The sequence below is a fragment of the Pollicipes pollicipes genome, unplaced genomic scaffold (genome assembly GCF_011947565.3).
Source record: "Pollicipes pollicipes isolate AB1234 unplaced genomic scaffold, Ppol_2.1 Scaffold_4002;HRSCAF=4701_pilon_pilon_pilon, whole genome shotgun sequence".
NCBI classification, from domain to species: Eukaryota; Metazoa; Arthropoda; class Thecostraca; order Pollicipedomorpha; family Pollicipedidae; genus Pollicipes; species Pollicipes pollicipes.
This window is the reverse complement of record NW_023596420.1, coordinates 39,356,130-39,380,208: the sequence shown is the minus strand read 5'-3', so window position 1 is coordinate 39,380,208 and position 24,079 is coordinate 39,356,130. Positions and strand designations below refer to the sequence as shown.

General features: G+C 54.8%; 1 protein-coding gene across 5 annotated transcripts; it reads right to left on the bottom strand.

Moving 5' to 3' along the window:
• Window positions 1-488: 488 nt before the first annotated feature.
• Window positions 489-23,780, bottom strand: LOC119093253 (mitogen-activated protein kinase kinase kinase kinase 5). 5 transcript variants are annotated; one of them, XM_037216175.1, is made up of 25 exons: window positions 23,760-23,780; window positions 22,925-23,046; window positions 22,405-22,462; window positions 21,174-21,329; window positions 20,532-20,635; window positions 19,983-20,111; window positions 19,339-19,602; window positions 18,780-18,890; window positions 17,820-17,898; window positions 16,428-16,507; window positions 16,039-16,118; window positions 15,324-15,470; window positions 12,535-12,573; window positions 11,965-12,018; window positions 10,989-11,071; window positions 9,740-9,865; window positions 9,001-9,146; window positions 8,278-8,482; window positions 7,505-7,635; window positions 6,680-6,820; window positions 6,006-6,143; window positions 5,467-5,622; window positions 5,027-5,108; window positions 3,906-4,032; window positions 489-2,621 (listed from the first exon to the last, which is right to left on the bottom strand). In XM_037216175.1, exons 2-25 carry the CDS (start codon window positions 23,030-23,032, stop codon window positions 2,522-2,524), a joined length of 2,844 nt encoding a protein of 947 aa, XP_037072070.1. In that variant the 5' UTR covers window positions 23,033-23,046; window positions 23,760-23,780; the 3' UTR covers window positions 489-2,521. The 5 variants fall into 5 exon arrangements, with proteins under 5 accessions (XP_037072070.1, XP_037072069.1, XP_037072072.1 ...); XM_037216174.1 differs by lacking the exon at window positions 23,760-23,780 and adding an exon at window positions 23,684-23,755; XM_037216176.1 differs by lacking the exons at window positions 489-2,621; window positions 23,760-23,780 and adding exons at window positions 3,520-3,640; window positions 23,684-23,755.
• Between the last annotated feature and the right edge of the window lie 299 nt (window positions 23,781-24,079).

The following is a 24,079-nucleotide window of genomic DNA, read 5'->3' as shown; positions in this document are numbered from 1 at the left end:
CACAAGCGATCTCGTAGAAACACAATGTTTGCATACATTTGTTTCTGAACTGGACCGTTCTCAGTGATCTGTCCGTCAGAATGTGATCCCAAAACCGTAGATAACGGATCCCGATAACACCCGGCAGCTACGAAGTGGAACACCGGCGAACACCGCAGCAGAGCACAGCTGGATTTATAGTGGTTTCGAGTAGAACACAGCGGGGATGCGTGTGCCTGTCGATGACACGCTCGGAGAGCGGACGGCGTCGCCCGCGTTACCGCTCGCGGCTGGCGGGCGGGCGCGCTCGAGCCGCTAACCTTGGTCTGTGCCTGACGTCGGCGAGGCAGAACGACGCGCCTGCCCCGCCGCCGAGCCGGGTGGGCCTCGCCTGCTCTCTCGAGCCCACAGCAGCGTCGCCGGCCGCGGCGGGAGCACACGAGACAGTGGGCCACGCCCGCTCTGGAGCCCCCAGCGGCGCGGGCGGAAGCACACGGGACGGCCCGGTCATCAGACGCGCTTTGTATTGTTAGGTCACTCGTCCATCACATGCCATGTCATATCACAAGAGCGCGGCGCGCGCCGGCGCCGGCCGACGAGGTGATCCTGCTCGCCAGCGCTGGCAGTGGACGGACACGGCTCCGGACTTGGGGGCGAGGGGCGGCGCGGCCGTCTGAACGATCGACCACGCGATCGCGGAGGGTCAGGGCGGGGTGGACGCGGGAGGTTAGGAAGGGGGTGGGCACACAAAATGCGAGTTGCAAGCTGCCATTTTCGTGCTGTTGAAGTTTCGGGGTGATCGAGGGCTGGTAATGTTCCGGCGATGTGCACGAAACTGCGTATGTCGTGCGTTTCAAGCTGCGAAACGCGGGCTGGTGTACGGGCATGCGGGATTTCCACGCAGCAGTGATGCAGTGTGACACATCTACAATGTTGCACCAAACTATTTGGTGCCGCAACGCGACTGATGCAATCTAGAAAATACATGTGGGGGGAGCGGGCGGGGGAAGGCAAACTCACTGAGGCGGAGGATGACAGGAATTCACTATCAGTAACACTCACGATTCCGCCAAAATGACGCCGATCTCGGGACGTGTCTCACCTCCCATCCACCACGTTCAACAACCCATCAACCTACCACCAACCAACCATCAACCAACCAACCACCAACCAACCAAGTTGGGCAAACTGGGATGATGTGCAGCTGCCAGCGCGTTGGATGAATTTCGCAATTTATGGGCATCACGACTCAAGGCGTTGCATCCATGAAAGAAGCGTTAACAATTTCAGTTCTGCCGCTGAACCAGTTCCCCGCACGAGCGCCAACCTGTCAGAATATTCCGCACGGGCGGCTGAAGGCTCACGGCTTACCAGCCGTGATCAAAGCGAGCGAGCCCCGCACTGTCAAGGACGCGCGCACGAGCACACCGGCGCCGCCATCACACGGCATGCAGGTCACGACACTGCACCGGGCACGGCGCACGACAGCGCGGTGACCCGAGCGCCGCGGGCCGCCGCGCCCCACGGCCGCGGGCGACGCGCCTGGGTCTGGGGCGCGGCGCGGCCCTCCAGCGGCGGCGCCAAACGGAGCGATTGCAGGAATCTTATCGAGCGTCGGCAAAAAGCCGGCGCTTCTGGCCCAGACGCGGCCGCTGTAACACCGCGGGCAGCGACGCATCGGCGTCGGGTCGGCGCGAGGCACGGGGGAAGGTGGTCAGAGCTGTTCGCGCCGAGTCGACGCGACGGTAACCCGTACAAGTGAACGACCTCGCTCGCGCCGCCCGCTCCGACGTCGTGTTGGCGTACGGTGCAGTGCGCTGATCCCTCAATACGCACGCGGGGCGGGGCGCTGATTGAAAAACGTTGTTGCCGGGTTGGTGCCCGACTGGAAGCTTAGCAGCAATCTCTAGCCCTTCTGAAACATTTAGTATTGCACAGATGTAGCGGTGAGGACGCCCCACCCCCTGCTGTGGATCGTTTTTGGCACGTCTCACCGAACTACAACACGTATAGAAATAGCTGTTCAGTTCGTCCCCAACAATATGAAGCGGCATCACCGCTCTGTGTGAGGACTACCAATCTCATTCTGCCTGACTATCTGTAACACTGAATCGAGCATCGCACTAAAAAAGATGCCCAACGCATCTATCCAGGTAACGACATGGAACGTCTCGTGTGGAATAGCAAAGCAGGCGCAGCAAATACAGGCGACGCGTACGACCGGCACACTTCTAAAAAAAACCGGCGCCACGAAAATCACGTGGCTGGAGGCGTCTCGTCCTTCCAGCCCACACGCGCGCACTTCTTTTCTGTCTGATCAGTGTGAAGGCACACAAAATGCACAGCGTCGCCACAACAATGCACCTGGCAGTCCCCTGCCACCCGTTCAGTCATCACAATCTCACTTCAGCCGCGTCGGAGCAGCCGGCACCGCCGCCTCCTGCTGCCGCGGACAGCACCGCAGCCCCAGCGCGGGGACGAAGGCCACCGCTGGCCGGAGCCGTGCCGGCCCCCCGGGGCGGGCCGGCGGCCAGCAGCGCCGCTAGTACATGGCCTCGTGGCCGGTCAGGATGTACAGGTTCTTGTTGTCGGTGGCCGTCTGGTCAGGGTCGCTGGCCGGCACGCTCTGCACCGTGATCACCCTGCAACACGGCCCGACGTCAGCCGGCGGCCGAGGCATCGCCGAGCTGTCGACCCCCGCCGGCGGCCGCGGCTGCCCCCGGGCAGCGGCGAACGGTCGGCAGCCTCCGACCATCGGCATTCCCGCTGCCTGACGCCGGCGCCTGGCCGGTCGACGACATGACGCACCACCGCTGAGGTTACAGCATGCCCCCTTGCCTGGTCTGCTGCCCGCCAACTGGCACGAGACGTGATGATGGTGATGATTGGGGCTTTAGGGCGCGCCGACTTCTGATGTCACTTTAAGCACATGGCGCGACACGTGACGCGCACGCTGCGTGCACAAGCCTGTGTCAGAAGCGACCTCTCAGACAGCTTCTGGCTGTACGCGAATCGTACAGCTGAGCGGTTAACGGGCCACCGGTCCGCGTGTCCGTGACCTTCACGCCGCGATGAGTTAGGACGTCAACCCTGACCCCGGGTCAAGGTTGATCCCGATGGCGGGGACAGGACGACTGCGTCTGGACCAGGTCCTGACCCCGGGCCCGCGCTGGCCCCGGTGCTAGTGTTAGCTGGGATCGGCCTAAGCCAGGGCCAGACACGTCTACCACACGGGGCCGACGTGTCGGGAACAGGCCGCTAGTGACGGTAGTGGCGATTTACGCCACGTCACGCCCCGCTGCTAAACACATCCGACCGCACGCATCGCCACGGACTGTCTCTGCCGAGCTCACACCACACGGCAACGCACGCTGGCCGCGTACGCCAGGGCACGCTCGAGTTAGTGGGAACGGCATGCGCTCGCACGCGTTAGACAGACGCCCGCGTTATCTGCCGGTCAGCGGAGCGGAACGACCAGGACAGCGACAAACGCTGTCGGCACGGGAGCACACACACGCGCACCGTCCGCCGTCCGCCGACTGCAGAGGGCGGGGGAGAGAGGCGCCCCCGTCAGCCGCTCTCCTCGTGACCCGACAGCACGTAGAAATTGGTCAGCATCCTGTCGGCGCCGTCGGTCGGCCGGCTGGACAGCACGAGCGCCCTGCGAGCCGGCACGTACGTCGCCGCGTCACGGACACCGAGTCACCGAGTCATCGAGTCACGGAACCCGGCCGCGCGGCCAGCACACGCCGCCGCGAGCAGGCGGCCACGGGACGAGCGTCGGCGCGTCGGCCAGGCCGCCACGTCGTCCGCCCCACACGCATTGCCTGCGACGTGGCCGCGACGGCGAGACAGACCAACAGCAGAATGTCGGGCGGCGCGTTTGACCGGAGCCCGGCGCCGCCCAGGAGGGCTCGGCCGCTGACCTGTCGTTGCCGAGCAGCCGGAAGACGCGCGTGGGGTCGGCGATCTCCTGGGTGACCTCGCTCGTCACCATGCTGCGTCCCTGCATGCCGTGCGGATGGAACGCCAGCACGCTGTCCGGCAGACACACTGCGCAGAGGTACGGGGTTAGGTCAAGTCAGGTCAGGCCAGGTCAAGTCAAGTCAAGTCAAGTCAAGTCAAGTCAAGTCAAGTCAAGTCAAGTCAAGTCAAGTCAAGTCAAGTCAAGTCAAGTCAAGTCGTCAGGCCAGGCCGCGGCCGCTCTGGGTGTTGTGAAGGGCGCCGGTCGCGGTAGGCCCGCTGTATGATGCTCCGACTTCGAAACTGCGAGCAATCTTAAGGAACGCGCTCCGTATATCCCCACATGGTAGAAGGTGATGGTATGAACGGGCCTCAAGGAACGCGCTCCGTATATCCACATTGCAGAAGGTTATGCCAGAACGTGCTTAATCCATAATCAGCGGGGCACGCGAACTAATTCTGTATTCCTTGACTTTCTTTGTTCTGAAAATATCAGGCAGCTCTCCGTACTTTGTCATGCATGATATCGGTGCCCGCACTCTCGCGGCATCGGTCTACTGGATCATCCCGAGCCACACTGCGACGCGGCTGCTAATTAGGGACCGCAGCGCTCCGGATGTCGCATCCCAAGCAGGCCTCGGCCCGACCGGCTACCGAGGCGGTTCGTTTACAGGAGCTATTTCGGTGTCGGCTGAAATGTCAAGGCTCCGTACCGCGGCGCACTGAAACGTGTCCCGACGGCACGCCAGGCTTCGGCTGTTTCGGGGAGTTTGAACATTTCTGCAACGGTCTACCTCCACCTGCCACTCAAAAATTGTGTAGGGATAACGAGGATTCTCAATGTCACAACTACATTTGGAGAAACGCTCCTCCAAGCAGCCACACCAATTAGAAATGAAGAGGGACAGCAGTGCGTGCCAGTAAGCATATAGTCCTGAGTACGACACTATTACTGAGCTTATGAAATGAACAGACTCTTTTGAACGGGGAGCTGGTGACACCATGACCGTATTGACTTGAACGTAGATGTGTGTTGTTGTGACGTCACACTGCCGCCAGGGGTGACATAAATACATCAACTCACCAACACTGTCTACGACAAAATCAAAAATTAGCTCCGACACCTGCCCTCTCGCACTCTTTGGTCTTCCGTCCAGATCAACTATCTGAAAAAGCAAGACCAAACGTCACGGGAAGTTAAGGCGAATGCTCAAAATGCACCGACCTTTTCAAACACACAGGAAAGGAGAAAAATATTGTTAGTACGTCAATGTCGGCTAATACAGTCTACTTAAGCGATTTGCTTATATTGCACATACACATGGCACGCGAAAAGCATACCAAACGTTTAAAATTACAAGGAAGTTTGATATAAAGCCAAAAAATGACATAAGCTATATCATAATTTTCCCATCCGGCTTAAACGCTACACAACTAGACCTTTTACAACTTACAAGCTCACTGACACATATCCAAGCATGCACCAGCACAAACACCGCGCCGACCAGCGGCGCTCGGTCGCACCTTGACGACGTTCTCATACGCCACGAGCAAGGCGTCCTTGTCCAGCTGGCTGACGGCCTGCACGGGCAGACGGGCCTCGCTGGGCCGCAGCGTGCCGAGCTCGTCCTCGGCGCCGCCGTCCTCGTCACGGTGCAGGAACCAGGACGTGGTCGTGTTCTGGCGGCGCGCACGACGGCCGCACGTCACGTCCACGCTCACGCGCGCGTCCTGCGTGGCGACACAGCGGTGGCGGCGACGGGGCGGGTGGCGACGGGCCTGACGCCTCAGCAACAGTTGGAGGACAGCGCGAGTCATTCAGGGAGGTCTTGTCTGCTTATGCCGTGCGGAAGATGTCGTCGTTCCCTGATGTACCGCTCTGCACAGCTCAGCCTGCAGCTGCTAGCAATTTTCATGTTCGGAAAGGCAAAGAAATAATGCGCATGGAGAACGGCTACCTGCTCCAGACGCTGTGTGAAACACATCAGACGCGGCGTCGCTGCCACGCTCCCTCTCACGCGGCCGGGCGAAAGCGCGACCAGAGGCGGGCGCGAGCCACTCACCAGGTTGATGACGTCCAGCTTCAGGGCGTCTGGCTCCGCGCCGCGCCGGACGTCCACGCAGATGAGCGGGTACTCGGTGTCCGGGCTGATCACCATCTCGAACACGGACAGCTGGCTGGGCACGCAACACTCGTGCAGCTGCGGCGGCGGACACGCCGGGTCACGACGAGGGCCGACCCGGGCCGGTGACGGGGACGGGCAGCCGGCGTGTGACGTCACCGACACTTGCAAGTCGACCGCGATGATCTTGAGCTCGCAATGGTTGCCCTCTTTTGCATCGACGAATACACCCCTCAGCAGTGCGTTAAAAATCACCACACAAGTGAAATTCAAGGAAACTGAAATAGCTTCGCCAAGGCCCCGAAGTCAACTGAAATTAGCCGAATAATTTAATAAATATATAATATATTATATAATTTATTATTATATTTATATGCTATTTATATATCATATTTATTCATTACACTTATACATGAGCAGGGAACCAAAATTAAGAAAAGGGTCGCAAACATTGGTCCAAAATCATCCGCAAAAAGTCTAAGTTATCATCCAAAAACTTAAGGTTCGACACTCTGCAGCCTTAATCCCCAGATGAACCGAGCTCAATAACAGCACGCTGGCTTTGCCCTCGGGACCTTCGCCACACCCCGACGACAGCACGGCGGCCGCCTCACCTTGAGGTGCATGAATTTGTTGAGCGGTTCGTACCACTGCATGAGGAAGATGCCGGCGGGCACCGCGCCGCACAGGTACTTGTAGCCGTTGTAGGGGTTGCGCCCCACACAGCAGCGCTCGCAGCCCTTGGTGTCGGGCACCTGACGGGGGTCAACCACGGGGTCAACCACGGGGTCAACCACGGGCTCCGCGGGGGCGAGCCAGGACAGGGTGGCGATAGAGGCATGGTGCGTGAGCTAACCGCTTTGTCGGAGCTTGCGGGAAGACGATGCGGACCGCGCAGCAGCCGCAACAGAGCGCGTCAAACCGCCGACCTGGGTGTCAAATGACCCTGCTACATACAGGCGCACTCAAAGCCCCGCTAACAAGGATATAACCCAAGGCACCGGCGCATTAAACACCGTGGGACAACCTTACAATTGGCGTAGGCAAGGAGCACATTCAGCTTCATTTTTGTTCAGCATCATGAGTTGTGATGTTGAAAATATCTCAACTTCACTATGCGGGCGACAGTGGTTGGAGTGACATTGGAGTGATTACCGAGCATTGATTGGATGACACCGAGGAGTGACTGGGCTTTATCATGAGCATGCGGCACTCCAAGATGCACGGAATTTCCATAAAATGCGAAGCTCTGATAAAGTCATGAAAATATTGGCGGGATTTCATCACCTACACCTCAGAGATCACTTGCATTCTCCTCCGACCAGCAGCACCTGCTGTCTGGAATACTGAAGGTCCGCTATTTTCAGCAGACAGATCACAAGGCGTTGTGGGATAGACCAGCACGAAACAGAGAACGTCCATTTACAGAGAAAGCTTACCTTGGTGGTCATGGCGAACTTCCGCGGCACCAGCTTCTCGGGTATCTTATTGACCTTCAGCGAGAACCGGTTGAACTGGCGGGAGTGAAGGGCAAGCAGGTCGTGCCGATACAGGCTGGGGTTCTTCAGACCTGCGACCACAGCACAAGGTAACTTACCCGCTTACCGGTGAAGAAACGCACCAGTAATCGATGAACGCCGACAGCATAACTCCATACGGATCACTTATTCGGACCATTGTCGCTATCAACCGCTTTTGTCCACAGAATGTTTCCGCCGGTCACCTCCCCAGCCGTCGTGAGATGCTGGGTCCGTCCGCGTGAGGGCCTGACGTTGTTTGGCGTTTAACAGTGTACATATCCCGCATAGCTTTATCTCAAGGTGATAACGAATTGGGAATAATGGTGAATGCGTATGGTGAACGGTGAACGATGAATAAATGCGAGAATCCATGACTCACGATGAGGTCAGCAACGACCTGCTGAAACGATGGCACAAAAGGACTTGGTGCTGAGCGTAATGCGCATAAGACTTTACCCGAATTTACACGAGTTACGAATTTACACTTCACATTAGCTGGAAAGAACGAGCTCCCGTAAAGTTAGCACAGCTTTCAAACACTCCGATCCAGTCCAGCCGTTGAAAAATCTGCCCGGTGTCTCAAAGAGCACACCCGGACCACAAACACAACAACGACGAACTACGGTACGGCCGCATGAACTCCGCGTGGCCACGGCCCACCCGCACCGCGTCGCCACCCGGCCGACACCCACCCGACACGGTCATCAGCACGTCCTTGACCACCACCATCCAGGTGGTGCGCCGGTTGAACAGCTGCTCCATGGTAGCCTCGTGCAGCTGGTTGAGGTTGAGTGTGTACACGCCCTCGGCGGCGCCCACCAGCACGTGCTGGTCACGTGTCAGCGGGTGGATCCACGTGGCCGTGCACGTGATGCGCAGCGGACAGCCGTTGAAAACCTGGCGGCGGAGGCGAGGTCGGACCTCAGGCACGGCGTCCGCGGCTGAGGAGCGGCGCCGGGGACGCCTGCACACCCAATACTTGGTCAGTGCCAGCAAGATCAGGAGGCTACGAAGCGGTTAGATTATTCCGACATTACTGCGCCGCTATCATGATAGGAGATGCATTCTGGACATGTATCCAAGAGATGCAGTTAGGCGGCCAAATCCAAAACGGTACGCTACTTCCCACGGGACAAGGAACACGCGGAAAGAAACTAACGCAACTACTTTTAGCATCAACGTAAACCATAGTTTGGGCCGCTCGGTACATTGGAATTGCAAGCACCCAAGCGCAGCTGAGTTGCCATGGAAATCACCGCCTTCGGATACGTTGCCGCTGAGTTGCTAGGCACTGTTCGACTCATGCTGCACACGTCCCGACAACTCACACACCTTAAGCTCGCCTAAGCTACGAAGCGCTCTACATACTACCGGCGCATAGTCCTGCGCCTCGCTGACAGGGTGGCAATGTGTACCTTGGAGAAGCAGGCACCCATGTGCACTTTGGGTGTGGGTGGCAGGCCGTAGGAGACGGGCCGCGGCTGCGTGGCCTTGCGGAACCGCTCGCGCCGCCGCGGTGGCGGCACTGGCAGCACGTCATCGGACGAGGCGGCGGCGCCCGCTGTCGACAGGCCGGCGCCGACGTCGTCAGCGGCGGCGTCGGCACGGCGGTCAACGGCAGAGACTGCGTCACCACCGACAGCGGCGACGGCATTGTCGGCAACGACAGCAGCGACTGATGTCAGGCTGGTATTAAACAGGGGATCGATATGACCGCAACACGCTGGCGCCTGGCTAAGCTGCCACCGCACAGAGATGTTGCGGGAACCACTCCGGGCTGTGAGAGTGGCTGGCCTGAGCTGATGGTCTCCCCATCCGACAGTGACAAACCTGAGCCTCTGGTCTATCTGCCTGACAGTGACTAACCTGAGCTGATGGTCTCCCCGCCCGACAGTGACAACTCTAAGCCGCTGGTCTATCCGTCTAACAGTGACTGACCTGAGCTGATGGTCTCCCGGCCCGACAGTGACAACTCTAAGCCGCTGGTCTATCCGTCTAACAGTGACTGACCTGAGCTGATAGTCTCCCCGTCCGACAGTGACAAACCTGAGCCACTAGTTTATCTGCCTGACAGTGACTGACCTGAGCTGATAGTCTCCCCATCCGACAGCGACAAACCTGAGCCGCTGGTCCATCTGTCTGACAGTGACTGACCTGAGCTGATGGTCTCCCCGTCCGACAGTGACCTGCCCCGGTGCCCCGGGGACAGCACGGCCGCCTGTTCCGCCAGCTCGTCCTCGCCGGCCGTACTGTGGCGTCGCCGCAGGGTCGAATCAGGCCCTGGAGCAGACACACGCACGCGAGCGCCGTTGTCGGTCAGGCCCGCCGACAACAAGCAGCTGCCTGGCCGCCACAGCACACCACACGCGGAAACGGCGTAGCTTTCCCGGTCGGTGCACAGTTTCCCGTGCGCTGCACCCGCTGCCTACGGACGTGCGTAGCAGCTCGGGATGGTGTTGAGCTGTTAAATGGAAGTCGGGATGCCTTACAAGTGGGATGCGCACGGCCGAAATATATATATATATATATATATATATATATATATATATATATATATATATATATATATATATATACAGCATACCGAATTTGATCTAACATTGTTCCGACACTGACGGTCGATCCAGTCTCTGGCTTAGCCACTGGACCTTAATTAGGGCAAGCGAGCACCATGCGAGCCGCCTGTCCTACAAAGTGTCTCACATGAATCCTGGTTTGTTTGGATGCTTGGGTAATTTATTGGTCATCTAAAAACGAGTTTCGGGGCAACAGCCCCATCGCCAACTAGTGGTGAATATGCCGGACCTGTAGTACACAAGCAAAGTCCGGCGGCGCCGTGATCGACCCCCGAACGATCGCGTTGTTTGGAAAAGACAGCAGCTATCGGACCGAATGCAGTCCACGTGGCAAGAATAGGTCGCGTCCAATGATTTCGTTCTGCAGCCTTGCCTACCTAAAACGCTGGACGAGAAATTATCCGTTTAGTTTGAATGAGATAGTCTGGAAAATTCGATTCAGGGTGAACGCGACCACCCTTCCTTGAAGGGATTGTACGTTTGTCCATAAAATCTAAGTTGATCCCCGAAACCGGCAGACCAATATAAAATAATACGCTGCAATAATAAATATGGCGGCATTGCTATAAAAAGGATCCAATATACCACCATTACATAGTTGGGCATGGGCAATACGTAATGTGCTCTCAAATGATGCCGCATTCGAGTGGTTCGCAATGGAGTCGCAGTCAACTACGCAAACCGCTCGGAACATCCACAAGGCGCATCAAACACCGCAGTCCAGCCAGGCATGACAACATGGCCCAATCTTGTCCATGCTGCCACCCGATCCACGGCCTCGCCCAGCGTCTGACCGACAGCGTTTGGGGTCGGGTGAGGTCGCTGACCTGGTGATCGCTCCTTGACCCCGTCCTGGTGGCTGCCTGCCGACACCTCCTCCGGGACAGAGGTGCTGGGCGTCAGCGTGCCTCTGAAAGTGGGTCAAGGTCAGGATACGGCGGTTCACGCTGCTGTACGGGTGTAGTTGCCAACACCAATCGCAGCCAAACAACGGCTGGCTTCCGACCGCGAGTTCGTGCGTTCGAGCCTTTCCACAGCCGGTTTTCGGCTTGCCCTGCTGTAACCGAAGCGAGAGGTCTCAGTGGCATGGCAACACTTTACATGGCAATAGCTGTTGTACGTAAAATACAATAATTGAAATAATGAGGCGTAACGTAGTTTCAAAACTGTATCTCATGCTACTCAGACAAAAACAAAGAGCTACCATGCTGTGCCTAATTAAATGCGATTGAAATACAGTGGTTGAGGCGCCAAATGACGCACGTGTGCTGCTAAGGTATGTGTTAGTCGGTGGTGTCCAGTGCACAACATGACAAATGAGGACAAGGTGGTTGTAAACGTTTTGCCTCACTCCTGACTTCCTCAAAGCAGGACGAGCGTACATCAGAAAGCGTCACCTGCATCTGAGCGTAAACTCATACCGGAGAGTGTAACAAGAACGTCATACCCGCACAGCTACGTGTCTACAGCCTTGGACTACGCTAAGCCAGTCTACCACACTGGAAAATGTTACGAGACCCTTTGACGTCAACCGACCATTTACAAACACAGCTATTTGTGGGAGGACATGACCCAACATCTCAGGTCGCGTGACATCTGCCACCTGGCTGCCACACCTGCGACTGGGGAAGTTGAGATGGTGCAGAACCACAGTGTCTTATGTCAAAGTCCAAAATGGCTTTGTAATGCACGTCGTAAGAAACTAGACCCAGCACACAGCACGGGACAGCCAGCTCATCGACGTTGGACACAGCTTTGGCGCCCCCGGGCGCCTGAGGCAGCGGTCGTGCTGTGGACACTCACCCTTTTGAGGCGTCCGGGTCCAGACTTAGCTCGGCAAGACGCGCCGTGTGGCCTCTAGAGCAGCCCAGATTCACTGTTAGAGAACACAAATGCACACAAGCAGTTGTCCGCATTTTTATACTCCATGCAAATCGCAGCCAGTTTGGCGAGATTGCGGTCGGGTCACATAAAACGGGTACTAATGTCGGGATGAGGGGAAGATGAGGGTCAATGAAACAGGACGCTTGCGGACGCTTCAAACGAGAACAATTGCCAAAAGATATATGCACTTTCCATGCGCCTGAATTGTGTGCTACATCGCAAGCAGGTGAGCCATAAAATTGATTATGCGATCACAGTTTAATCGATTATTCATATACGGACGGAAGCAGCCAAGCGGCGCTGCAACAGCGGAGAGGAATTCTTACGAGCTCCTTGCAGGACAAAATGGGTGAAATGTGGGGACAAATGCAGAAGCGCTACGAGGCAACACGACATAATGCACCAAAAACGCCCAAATCCGACAAGCCCGCAACCAACCAAAACCATGCTTTACAAGTGTCAGTGCGTGTAACGAAACAAAAAGATTACCTTGTTTGCAACTCGTCGTCTATGTATTGCAACAAACTCCTGCCGACAGAAGAAGGCATTTTCATGGAATTCAACGAACTAAGTACCGGAGAAGCCAGGCGGTAAGCAATAAAACAGTACCTTGCGCCTTGCACACACTACATAAAACATCAGAAACAGCTCGGTGCATAAGTTGCCTTAGACAACTGTATGGCTTTACTCCACTGGCCCACATCCATTCATTTTCGTACACTTCCTTGTATACTGAGCGTAACGGCAGCCTTTACCTTAGGCCCAGTGGGGAAAACTTATTGAAAAGACTAAGTGATGACAAAACATGCCACATTCCGGATTTCAGATAAACATATGAAATGCGTGTGTTGTAAGAAGTTGACTAATTACCGTGAGAATCCGCCAAGTCGCAAACAGTCTCAGTAATCTCCATCGCGTTTTGCACGAATGATGCATGCAACGGTTGCAAGCTATAGCTTTGCGTAAATATGACACGTAATCTTGGCGAATCAAAATACAAAACTAGAACAACAGCCTGTCTTATCCCACTTTGTTCTCAATTAAAAAGGCCCGCTGCTCGAATCAAGGGTACGAGCCCCCACCCGTCAACAGACTGGATTAACTCAGTAGTACACCAAAAGCTCACAGATTACACACGAATGGCGCGCAAGGCGGGCGGCCGCAACGCCTCCCTTGGCGTGAGGTAACCGCCTCCAGCCTGGTGCCCCCACCAGGCCGCAAGACTGGCCCCCACTGACCCCCAGTCCGCCGGGGTCCGAACAGACCCGACCAGCGTCCGGAGCGGGCCGGCAGTGCCTGCCACAGCAGCATGACCACTGCCGCACAGCACGCGCGCCGCGGCGGCAGTGCTCGGGTTTCGTGCGGCCAGTCTGCGTGCCACCGGTGCGGACGACTGGCGGGGTCGGAGAACGGGAGCGTGGCCCGAAAATGAGCTAGCGACATGGCTCGAACGTGAAGCCGTCAGAAACGTGCGTGCAAGTGCAAGCGTGCTTAATTTGATCGAGTGCTAAGCTGAGGCTCCAGTTAGGGATTATGAAAGAGCAATTACCAAAATCCCATGCAACATTAAAAAGGGCCAACAACAGGACGCACATTCCACTTTCAAGTCTCCATCGCGCAGTTTAACACGGTACAAGCGTCTCACAAACCAGCAAACATTCTTTATCACCGTCCATCTTCCGCAGCGGCATCCATTTCCCTTGCGCAATATACGGCCAGACCGTGGTCAGGGCCAGGAACGAAACCGAGCGAAATGGACAACGCATTTCAATTGCCGTGTCTACATAGAATACTACAGCTGCACAATTCAGACCACATTTCATTTTCGTCCTGTAAGTTCTTCGCCTACCTTTTGTTCAACTCATGCGATCTTTATCGTTCATGCGCCGCTGCCTTCGAGCAGACGGATATGGTTCAATCAAAGATTCTTGGCAATAAGACCGGACGTAAAAAGCTTGATCTATAATGCTACTCGTTGGTGAAGGGCTTCTATGTTTAAAAGGTATCCTTATTCTAGGGTACACGGAATGCCATGAAAAAAAACAGAAACATACTCCGCTTCTAGCTTTCGTCAACATGAAAAAGTGTTAGTCTGAAGAACTGACTGACGAAGACATGAAGCGTTTGTCCTGCTTTTGGCCTTCTCTAATATATCATGAAACTCTTGGTTATCGTTCTCTTCATAAACGCAAGCGCGTCTTCAAAACGCCTTGCTTCCTGCCAGTTGCGAACCAAACATCAGTCTGGTGACCAAGTCATTACCTACCCCTGATCTGATTACAGCCATTCTGTGCGCAGCCAATCATTGCCATCAACGCCCAGTGTGTGAGCCGATGCATAAAAAGATCCCACACATTTGTGTCCCATACATACCGCGGCTAAAACTGGATGGTGTCTGAGAAATAAGTGCAGCCGAAGGGCAGGGACTACGAACTATACTCATTATAAAAACTTGAGAGTTGCCAATTGATATTCCCCGCAACACAGCGCAGCAATCACAATCAACGCAATCTTGAACTACAATGCGCATAGCTGACCGCATTGGAACGACGCACTTTAAATAAATAAGTTTCTTTGGCAACCTTGTGGTTAGTAAAGTCCGGACGGCGCCTAGTCAGGAACTCCGAACTCCCATCCCCTGAACCATATAACAATGCTCACCAATGCGATGGAAAATATTTCAAGTGACGCTATCGTAAGGCGTTTCGACGGATCCCGCATAGCAAACGAAACTGCGGCGCGGGGCGACCGGTGATAACTAATCCGGCACTGATAGTTGTGTCTGTTCAGCACACTAAGGTTGACGTGATAGAAATCCGCGTGAGTCAGGTAGCGGAGTGCGTCGTATGTGGTTATCAAATTGCGGGTTGATAACCACATCTGACGCTTCTGCCCTAATCGTTGAGAAAATGTCGCGAAACTCGATATATAAGAAGCCCCTCAAGTGTCACACTGAGAGCTGACAAACCTTCAGCCTGTTGTTGGAGAACGATTTCAGAAACAGCCAACAGGAGCTTTCAGTCTGGCTATGAGTGGACGGGACCAAATCTCCTGTGTCCTCATGGGAGAGTGTTCAACAGCCCCCAGGAAACCATTTGAACAGCTGACGCAACAAGCGTCCTATGTGTTATTGGAAAACGTTTCAGCTTTCGTTTCCGCTCCTTCCTGTTTCGTTTACTTCGCCGTTTGAAATTACGCAAGTGCAGGATTACTAGTCACTGAGTAGGCGCCACCGCACAGCATGGGGGGGTTAGTAACAAACCACTGGTATTACGTACTGCAACGAGAGCTTAAGTATCTCGGCGCCAGACAGAGGGCCGCGGGTTTTTTGCGGTCCGCCCGCCGGGTGGCTTCGAGTCAGCGTACTATCTGGACTGTGATTGGTGCACTGATTGAAATCGAGCGTTTGATGGGTGGACCTGGTTCTGTGGAGGAACGTGCATGTTAAACAAGCGCTTTTTACACGGAGAGATATGCGACTACTTATCGTATGCGAATCATACCCGGATTTAATCGTGCCACGAAACAGATGCTAACCATGAAACATTCCGAGCAATGCGCGTCATTTTAGGCTCATCAGATGATAAGACATGCCGAATGTATAACCATCTATGACTTGCGGACTACAGTCTAGCGCTTACGTGTTCCCCTGAGAAAGATAAATCAAGAAAATCTTACCAAGAATCATGCTTCAAGCTGGTCAATTAGATTATCGGATACTCCATGCCCAGAAAACTTAACGCTACTTACAAATCGATCGTGGAAAATATGGAGCCAGATATACCATTGGACAGCACGCCCGGGCAGTGACTCGAAGGCCGCGGCACCCTCCAAGTCCACCTCCAGACAAATAATGCACCCAGCACCGCGCCCAAGCACCAGCACCAGCCCGAGCGCTGCATCCGCTTGCCGCTGTACCCGACACACGCGACGCCCGCAGCCGGTAGCTCATGCAGCCCGCACCCCAGGCGCCCCGGCGGGGAGACAGCTCACTTGTCGGCGTCCGCCCCCGCGTACACCGCACTCCAGTGGAACACCATATCGTCTGGCTTGACCCCGACCGCGGCGGCGTCCTGCACGGAAGCGCAGAGGTTAGAACAACAGAAGGGTCGATAATAAGTGTAGAGGAATGCCGCGCGGTATGGCCGAGTTTCGGGTGTCCACGGTTCTGTGCATTCACCACTCTGATAAAATGAGCATGATATTCTTGTTATGTACTCGTAACCACTATTAGTTGAAACATGAGCAGCATTTGCTTTGCTTCACAACAAATCTGCATATGGCCGGTTGGCCAGGGGCACTGAAGATAGCACCCAAAGAACAGACACGAATAGACAAGAATAAACACATACCGCCATCTGTGATCGACCGTGAGAACTCACATCTGCCATCCGATTCCGCTGGGGCGACAATGGAGACCCGTCTCGGAGAAGCGGACTGGCTGGCCGGTCAAAAGACCGCACTGAAGCGCCGCCGGCGGTTAGTGACCACCCGGCGGTGCGATCACCTGGTTAGCCACACCCTGCACCCGCGCGCCCGAACATCACGAACCACCTCCCCTTTAAGGAATCTTGTGTGAACGTCCTAGGGAAATGTGACACGCGACACACACAAATCATAAGCGAAGAACGAACTTCGTGATGATGTTCGCCTTATTCCTAACATATCACGGCGCGATGGAAAATGGCGCACAAACGCCTTTATGTCTGTGTGTAACAGCAGCTGAACCTGGACGACAGTCGCATACGGCCCCCGGTCCGCGCTCTGTACGTGCCCTCCTGAGTGGGCGACAGTCGCATGTGGCCCCCGGTTCGCGCTCTGCACGTGTCCTCCTGGGTGGACGACAGTCGCATGTGGCCCCCGGTCCGCGCTCTGTACGTGCCCTCCTGAGTGGGCGATAGTCGCATGTGGCCCCCAGTCCGCGCTCTGTACGAGCCCTCCTGAGTGGACGACAGTCACGTACGACCCCCAGTCCGCGCTCTGCACGAGCCCTCCTGAGTGGACGACAGTCACGTACCACCCCCGGTCCGCGCTCTGTACGAGCCCTCCTGAGTGGACGACAGTCGCGTGCGACCCCCGGTCCGCGCTCTGCACGTGCCCTCCTGAGTGGGCGACAGTCGCGTGTGGCCCCCGGTCCGCACTCTGTACGAGCCCTCCTGAGTGGACGACAGTCACATGTGGCCCCCGGTCCGCGCTCTGCACGCGCCCTCCTGGGCGGGCGACAGTCGCATGTGGCCCCCGGTCCGCGCTCTGTACGAGCCCTCCTGAGTGGACGACAGTCGCATGTGGCCCCCGGTCCGCGCTCTGTACGTGCCCTCGTGAGTGGACGACAGTCGCATGTGGCCCCCGGTCCGCGCTCTGTACGTGCCCTCCTAAGCGGGCGACAGTCGCATGTGGCCCCCGGTCCGCGCTCTGTACGTGCCCTCGTGAGTGGACGACAGTCGCATGTGGCCCCCGGTCCGCGCTCTGTACGTGCCCTCCTAAGCGGGCGATAGTCGCATGTGGCCCCCGGTCCGCGCTCTGTACGAGCCCTCCTGAGTGGGCGACAGTCGCATGTGGCCCCCGGTCCGCGCTCTGTACGAGCTCTCCTGAGTGGACGACAGTCACGTACGACCCCCAGTCCGCGCTCTGTACGTGCCCTCGTGAGTGGACGACAGTCGCATGTGGCCCCCGGTCCGCGCCCTGTACGAGCCCTCCTGAGTGGACGACAGTCGCGTGCGACCCCCGGTCCGCGCCCTGCACGAGCCCTCCTGAGTGGGGGACGGTCGACTCACATCGCACTTGTGAGCGGGAGCGGCGGCGCGGCCCGGTCGGCTGGCGCGAGGCGATCCTCTGCGGCACGTTCACCACCGCCTGCAACCGGGGCATAAGACGTAAGCGCGGCAAGACCGGCCAGAACACAACCGGCACGGACCAGCGCCGGAGAAGGCGGGACGCATGGAGTGGGTTCAGACGATCCCGGTGTTTCATGCAGCATTCAGGCCTGACGAATATCCGAGTACAGAAGCAAACTTTCAATTATTCAGAAGCATACAATCTTGCTAGAATATCTATACGGGCTTGCTAAAATATATGTAAAAATGTTTCAAAACTACACACAAAATTTGTACCAGGTTAACGACCTGGCAACCATGCGCCCTTGTAAAAAAAAATTAAGCGTAAGAAGCGCAAAATACCAAAACTGTCCCAATGTTTCCGTCGATAACTAGGACGAGGAGAAAATCATAATTCTGACAAAAGCCTTTGAATTACAGGTCATCTGCACACATAGCACAATCGCCTCGTCATTGGGGAGATTGCACCAGCTCACTCCACCACGACGCAATGACCTGATTATTACGCCGCGATGGCGGACCTGAGAACCTGCGCTGACAGCACAAACGCTTAAACACAACAGCGACGCTCACCATCAGACGGTTCACAAAACACACGCGCCGACGGAGAGCCAAGAGGAAGTGTCCGGGCTTGTTAGACGGGTTAAAAAACCTAGTCCCTGGCCTTTAACGTCACATCAGATCGTCAGGGAGTCCTGCACGACGCAAACGGCCACAATGCTGTGGTAATGGCAGGCTATACTCGGAGAAGCAGCTTAGAGACGGCGGATGGGAGGCGCGTGGGTTCACACGTGGCTTGGATACATGACATGGTCTGGCCAGCGTACACACGTTAGCACGTAACGCACGTTGTGACACGTTAGCCGGGGGGCGTCGGGTGCGTCGGCCGTGCGCCCTTACCCCCTCCTCGTCGGGCTCCAACTCCTGGAAAGCGCCCGTGGGGTTCCGCACTTTGTCCAGCAGCTCCCACATGAGTCGCTTGTGCAGGTGGTGTCCCAGAAGCAGCGGGTGCTGTAATCAGGTCAGTCGATGTGTCTCGGACAGGTGCTGCTGCATTTCAGGTAGGAGCAACGCCGGGCTACGGAGCAGTTTCCGATCAAAACTGGCATGCGACACTCGCAGCTGCTCAGTTTGCTGCGACAAACGAGGGTTCCAGTTGTTAACGACATGATGCGTGCGCCTAGTCATCGACCACTTGGAACAGAAGCCGCACGTCGACATACTCAGTATGTGTGCTGCTGCCCGTAACTTATTTTCAAAATCTGAAAAATTGGCAGCTGCAATGCCGTTCATGCGTGGTAACCAGCAACAAGACGCACAAGCGTCAAAATGCTTCACACATAATTCATTTCCCACCTAATGTTCCCAGCGCTTTCGATCGGCCGGCGCCCGTTTCCAGCCGGCACCACCGGCGTTCCGCGCCGCCCCAGCGCACGTCGTCTCCGCGCGACCGACCCACCTCCAGCAGCCGGTCGGCGGTGGGTCGCTTCTTGGGGTTCTTGGTGAGCGCCACCTTGACGAAGGCGTGCAGGCTGGGCGACCAGCGCACCTTGTCCTTGAGCGTGGGCGGCTTGAAGCCCGACTTGGACATGAGGAACAGGGCACGCATCGGGTGCAGGTCGAACATGGGCGGCTGTAGCTCGGCCAGCTCGATGGCCGTGATGCCCACCGCCCATACGTCGCACTGCTGGTTGTAGCCGCCCTTGCGCTCCACTGCTGCCACCTGTCGGGGAGCGGTGAAACTGTCACGCGAAGGTTCGTGACGCGCTTCCGTTAACAACACCTCGCAACATTTTGCAACAGGGCGTAATTTGCCATAATGAAAGCTTACACCTCATATTCAAATAATCGGGATATTCTGCATTAAGGGCGTCTTAGGGCGCACCAACTGCTACGACCATTCTGCTTCTACACTAACACTGCATCACCCGCAGACTAATGAAAAGACGCACAAATGACTACTGAAAAGACACAAAGCATCACCAACATTCCCACAGGCACGCGTCCCCTGCTCCAGCACTGATGAGCACATCGCGACGACGGCAGCGAGGGTCAGACCCGGCGTGTCCCTGCGGCCAGGTGAGCCGGCCGGCTAGCGCGCACCTCTGGCGCCATCCAGTACGGGGTGCCGATGAACGACTGCCGCTTGCCGAGCGTGGCCGTGATCTGCGCCGACACGCCGAAATCGGCCAGCTTCACCTCGCCCGCCTCCGTCAGCAGGATGTTGGCGCCCTGCCGGCCCGGTCAGCGCGGTGACGGGCGGGCGGTAGGAAGGGGTGGGGGACAACAAGAGAGCGAGAGGCTGACTGACGCTGCGGGCGGCGGGAGGGGTCGGAGACACCACGAGACAGAGGCTTTGTGATAGCAGCGTATGTGAGACCTATCACGCATCCGCCAATTACTATCAAACAGAGTAATCAAAAGTATGACGAGCCATTATTATCTTCACATGAACAAACACCTACTCAAGTACCGCTAGATACGGGTTATAAGGTCCAACCTCTGACATGCATATGCGCCGATTGCAGCGGACCTCGTAACTCCGAAAGGAGACCGCTACCATGTGGGCCGGCCGGACTGTTCTCATAGCATTATACCAAAGCTCACGTCGCCAACACTAGAACGTCCTCCCTGACGGCGACCAGGTGCTACCTTGATGTCCCTGTGCATCTTGTTCATGCTGTGCAGGTAGGAGAGCCCGTACAGGGTCTGCTTGCACACGTACGCTATCTGGGACTCTGACAGCGGCCCGGTGACTGTCGGCAGCACACGGCAGCGTCATCCCGGCGCGGGCAGCCAGCCACAGCAGCGGCTCAGCGTTCCGCGCGCCATGCCCGACTCTGGGAGGTGTCAGCTACAGCGCAGGAACGCGCGCACACCAGCTGGTCTCGCAACACCACGTGTGGTGACCTCCAGCGCATGGCATGCGCCAAATCAGTCACGGTCATCCCTGACCCCCGAAAGATGGTGACGGTGGGTTATGGTGGGATGGGAGAACCACTACAGGTTCCGATGAAAGCGCCGACACAAGGGTTCTGACGGTGGCGGTCGTTTCTGATGGGATGGAGAACCATTATCGGTTCTGGGGAAGCGACGAAGCGAAGCTTCCGACGGTGGCACAAGTTTCTGAAGCGATGGGAGAGCCGTTATCGGTTCCGAGAAAAGCGACCAAGCGGAGTTTCCGACGGTGGCGGGGGCTCCTGAAGGGATGGGAGAGCCACTATCGGGTCTGAGGGAAGCGATGGCTTACAGGGGGGTCAGAAAGGTCTAATACTAGCCCAAACAGCGACCCACTGTGATAAATGTCCTGCAGAGAGCCTCCCCCGCAGAACTCCATGCAAATCCACAGCCGGTCCTTGCGCAAGTAGGAGCCGAAGTAGGCCACAATGTTCGGGTGTCGGCAGTCTTTCATCATCAGGATCTCTTGCTGTATGATGCCAAAGTCATCAGCTGAAACCCATGGGGCAATGATGAGTGTATGATCAGCTGAATGGAACATGCCATGTCAGATTGCACACAGTAAGCCTACATATGATGGGGAGTGAGGTTCCAAGTAACTGTTTGAACCAAAAAAAAACAATATTTAACTGCTTAAAACTTGGCACACTCTGCACTTCCATGCCAACATTGTCATTACCAACATGGTCAAGGGAGGCAGACTTGAACAGTGAGACCATTTCAAGCAGACATGTACAACCAGGCCAGAGCTGAGTCAGGCGTCACACTTTCTGTGGGTTAACATTTGTGCAACCACCAATATATATGCAATATGTTCGGTTGGGCATCACTTTTTAACTTACTACAAGAGCACAAGTTAACAGCAACAGCACAGTACAAGAACAGCAACAGTAACAGCACAAGTTACTCATAGTCTCCCATTAAATAAAGATGGTGAACAAACATTGTGATCTGCAAAACAAGACATCTGATGGCCCAGACCTGACCCAGATCTTGATGGGTCCTCACTGCAATTGCACGGATAAAAAAGTCTGATGGAGGCAAGAGTAACCATTCACACTGGCATCAACCTGAATTGCAGTGTACCCCTTGCCACATGATTTCAAGCACAAACCACAGATCTGTCCATTCTTGTAGCATTTAAAGGCTGGTGTTAGATTTACACAGGTGGGGCAAATACCGATTTGACATCACATACATTATGGCAAACAAGTGTTTCATGAATTGTGCACTTACAGACTTCAGCAACATCTGACCAACCATGATGCCAGTAATTGAAAAGGTGTTAGCCAGTGCTAAGACTGGCCTTATATATGACAAGCTATGGCCTACAGTCTTGGTGTCTTGGTGACAGAATGGGCCATGGAAACTGGACCATGGAAACATAAGCATGTAATGTACCTCTTTGTGACCAATACCCAACTACAAAATTGTGATATTTGCAATACTTCAGCTGTCATCACCAAAAGCATAATTTATTTTCAGGTCACTTGTTTTGCTGATGAAGTGATTGTCCTGATGGCTTAACCACACATAGTTGGACAAGTGTAATGGAAGAAATCCTTACTTGGCTGGAGTTTGATGACCTTGACTGCTGCCAACTCACTGGTTGACAGCCTTGTTGCCTGAAACATGAGTGGGACATCGGTGAGATGATACAGATACATGACATCACATTCATTTACCACACAGTGTGATATATCACGGCAGGATGTGTTGCGTTGATTAATCGTAACTACACTTACAGTCCAATTTCAGCTGAGCACTTCTATTGGCAGGAATTCAAGAGCATGATCACTGTACATGACTGTATGCTGAAGCAGCTGACAATTGCCAGAAAGGTGATGTATTGGAGCCTTGTTGCATTTTTCCACCATTACCTTTCCAGTTTGAAGTCCTTTCCTTATTGAAGATATCTTAGGCTGGACCATTTACATCTTTAGGTATATGAAATAACTTATCTAATGCCCTCTCTTAAGATATCCTGACATCTTTCAGCAAACATAACCATGCAACTAAGCTCCACATTTATCCAATACAACATTGTTGAGCATATTTGCTTGTTTTATCTAATATGGATGGCATACCTTATATACATCCCCATATGTACCACTGCCAATGCGTTGAATGACTTCATAGTCATCCTGGGGATTTCTTCTGCTGATGTCGGAGCATGGTGACTGGTTGGTGCTCATGTTTTCCAGATACTCTGTAGGAATGGAATAGTAACTGTTCAAGTCTAAGTTAACGAAATTGGGAGTTTGTGACAGCCAACTGCCCAAAACTAATGATATCAGATTTTATAAATATCACTAAAATAATTGAAATTCACCATATGCACATAACTCTCAACCTTACAAATCTCTGTATGACATTAACAAGGCATATTGTTCAGGAAAATCAGCTGATTTCTTTAAAAGTATGTCACAAACCAACATTTGCCAACAAGACAACCCACAAGCAGACACAAAGCTAATCCAATTAGAAATTGACTTATTAGCCTTCTTTCATACCAGTGTATTTGTGATAAATGAACATTACTGCTTCCCATAACAATTAAGCCTACTGGTGACTGAGAACCATTATCCTTTAATTTTACAGCATTGCAACTTATATAATTTATGACATGTTCTTACATTCACAGACCCTTCAAATAAACTCCATACCAACATCAAACTGCAGATCAAGCCAATAAGGAAAAAGAAAGTCAGCCCAGCCCCAGCCTTCTCTATGTAAGCGCCGCTCATTATATCTTTACATTACTACCACTGTTTTGCACACATGGCATAACTGATGCCCTGCACAGCCAAACGGTCCACTCAGTAAACCATCTGAGTGCATAATACCTTAAGTGGCCAGTCAAACAATGACATTGTCACGATGCAACCCGATATTTCAACACAAAGCGAGCACAAACCATACCATATTCGTTGAACACAGAAAGGAGAAACGATTGCAGGGAAGGGTGCCAAATATTTTGAAGCATTAACGCCAAGATTGTCCGCAGCGCTAAGGGTGATGGCCACAAAAGAAAATTTTGTGTTTCAATGTTGTTACACGCAGGCAACACATTCCGTTCCGTTCCGTTTTACGCATAAAAATAATTGAATGACAAGAAATGCTGTTTTTCGTGTGTCGACTGGTACAATGTAAGACCTTAACCATACCACCACGCAGCAAGTGAGCGTGCGTGCAGACTGGCGTTTGAGCCGACCACAGCAATAGCGTATCCATGGGCGAGG

What these genes read in the sequence shown, in the direction of transcription:
- LOC119093253 (XM_037216175.1), bottom strand. Translation starts at nt 23,032, where the DNA reads ATGAGCACCAACCAGTCACCATGCTCCGACATCAGCAGAAGAAATCCC. An exon ending in TGGAGCCCGACGAGGAGGGG is followed by an intron (nt 17,899 to 18,779) that starts GTAAGGGCGCAC and finishes CCCCGGTTGCAG; the next exon opens with GCGGTGGTGAACGTGCCGCA. An exon ending in ACAAATTCATGCACCTCAAG is followed by an intron (nt 6,144 to 6,679) that starts GTGAGGCGGCCG and finishes CCGCCGCCGCAG; the next exon opens with CTGCACGAGTGTTGCGTGCC.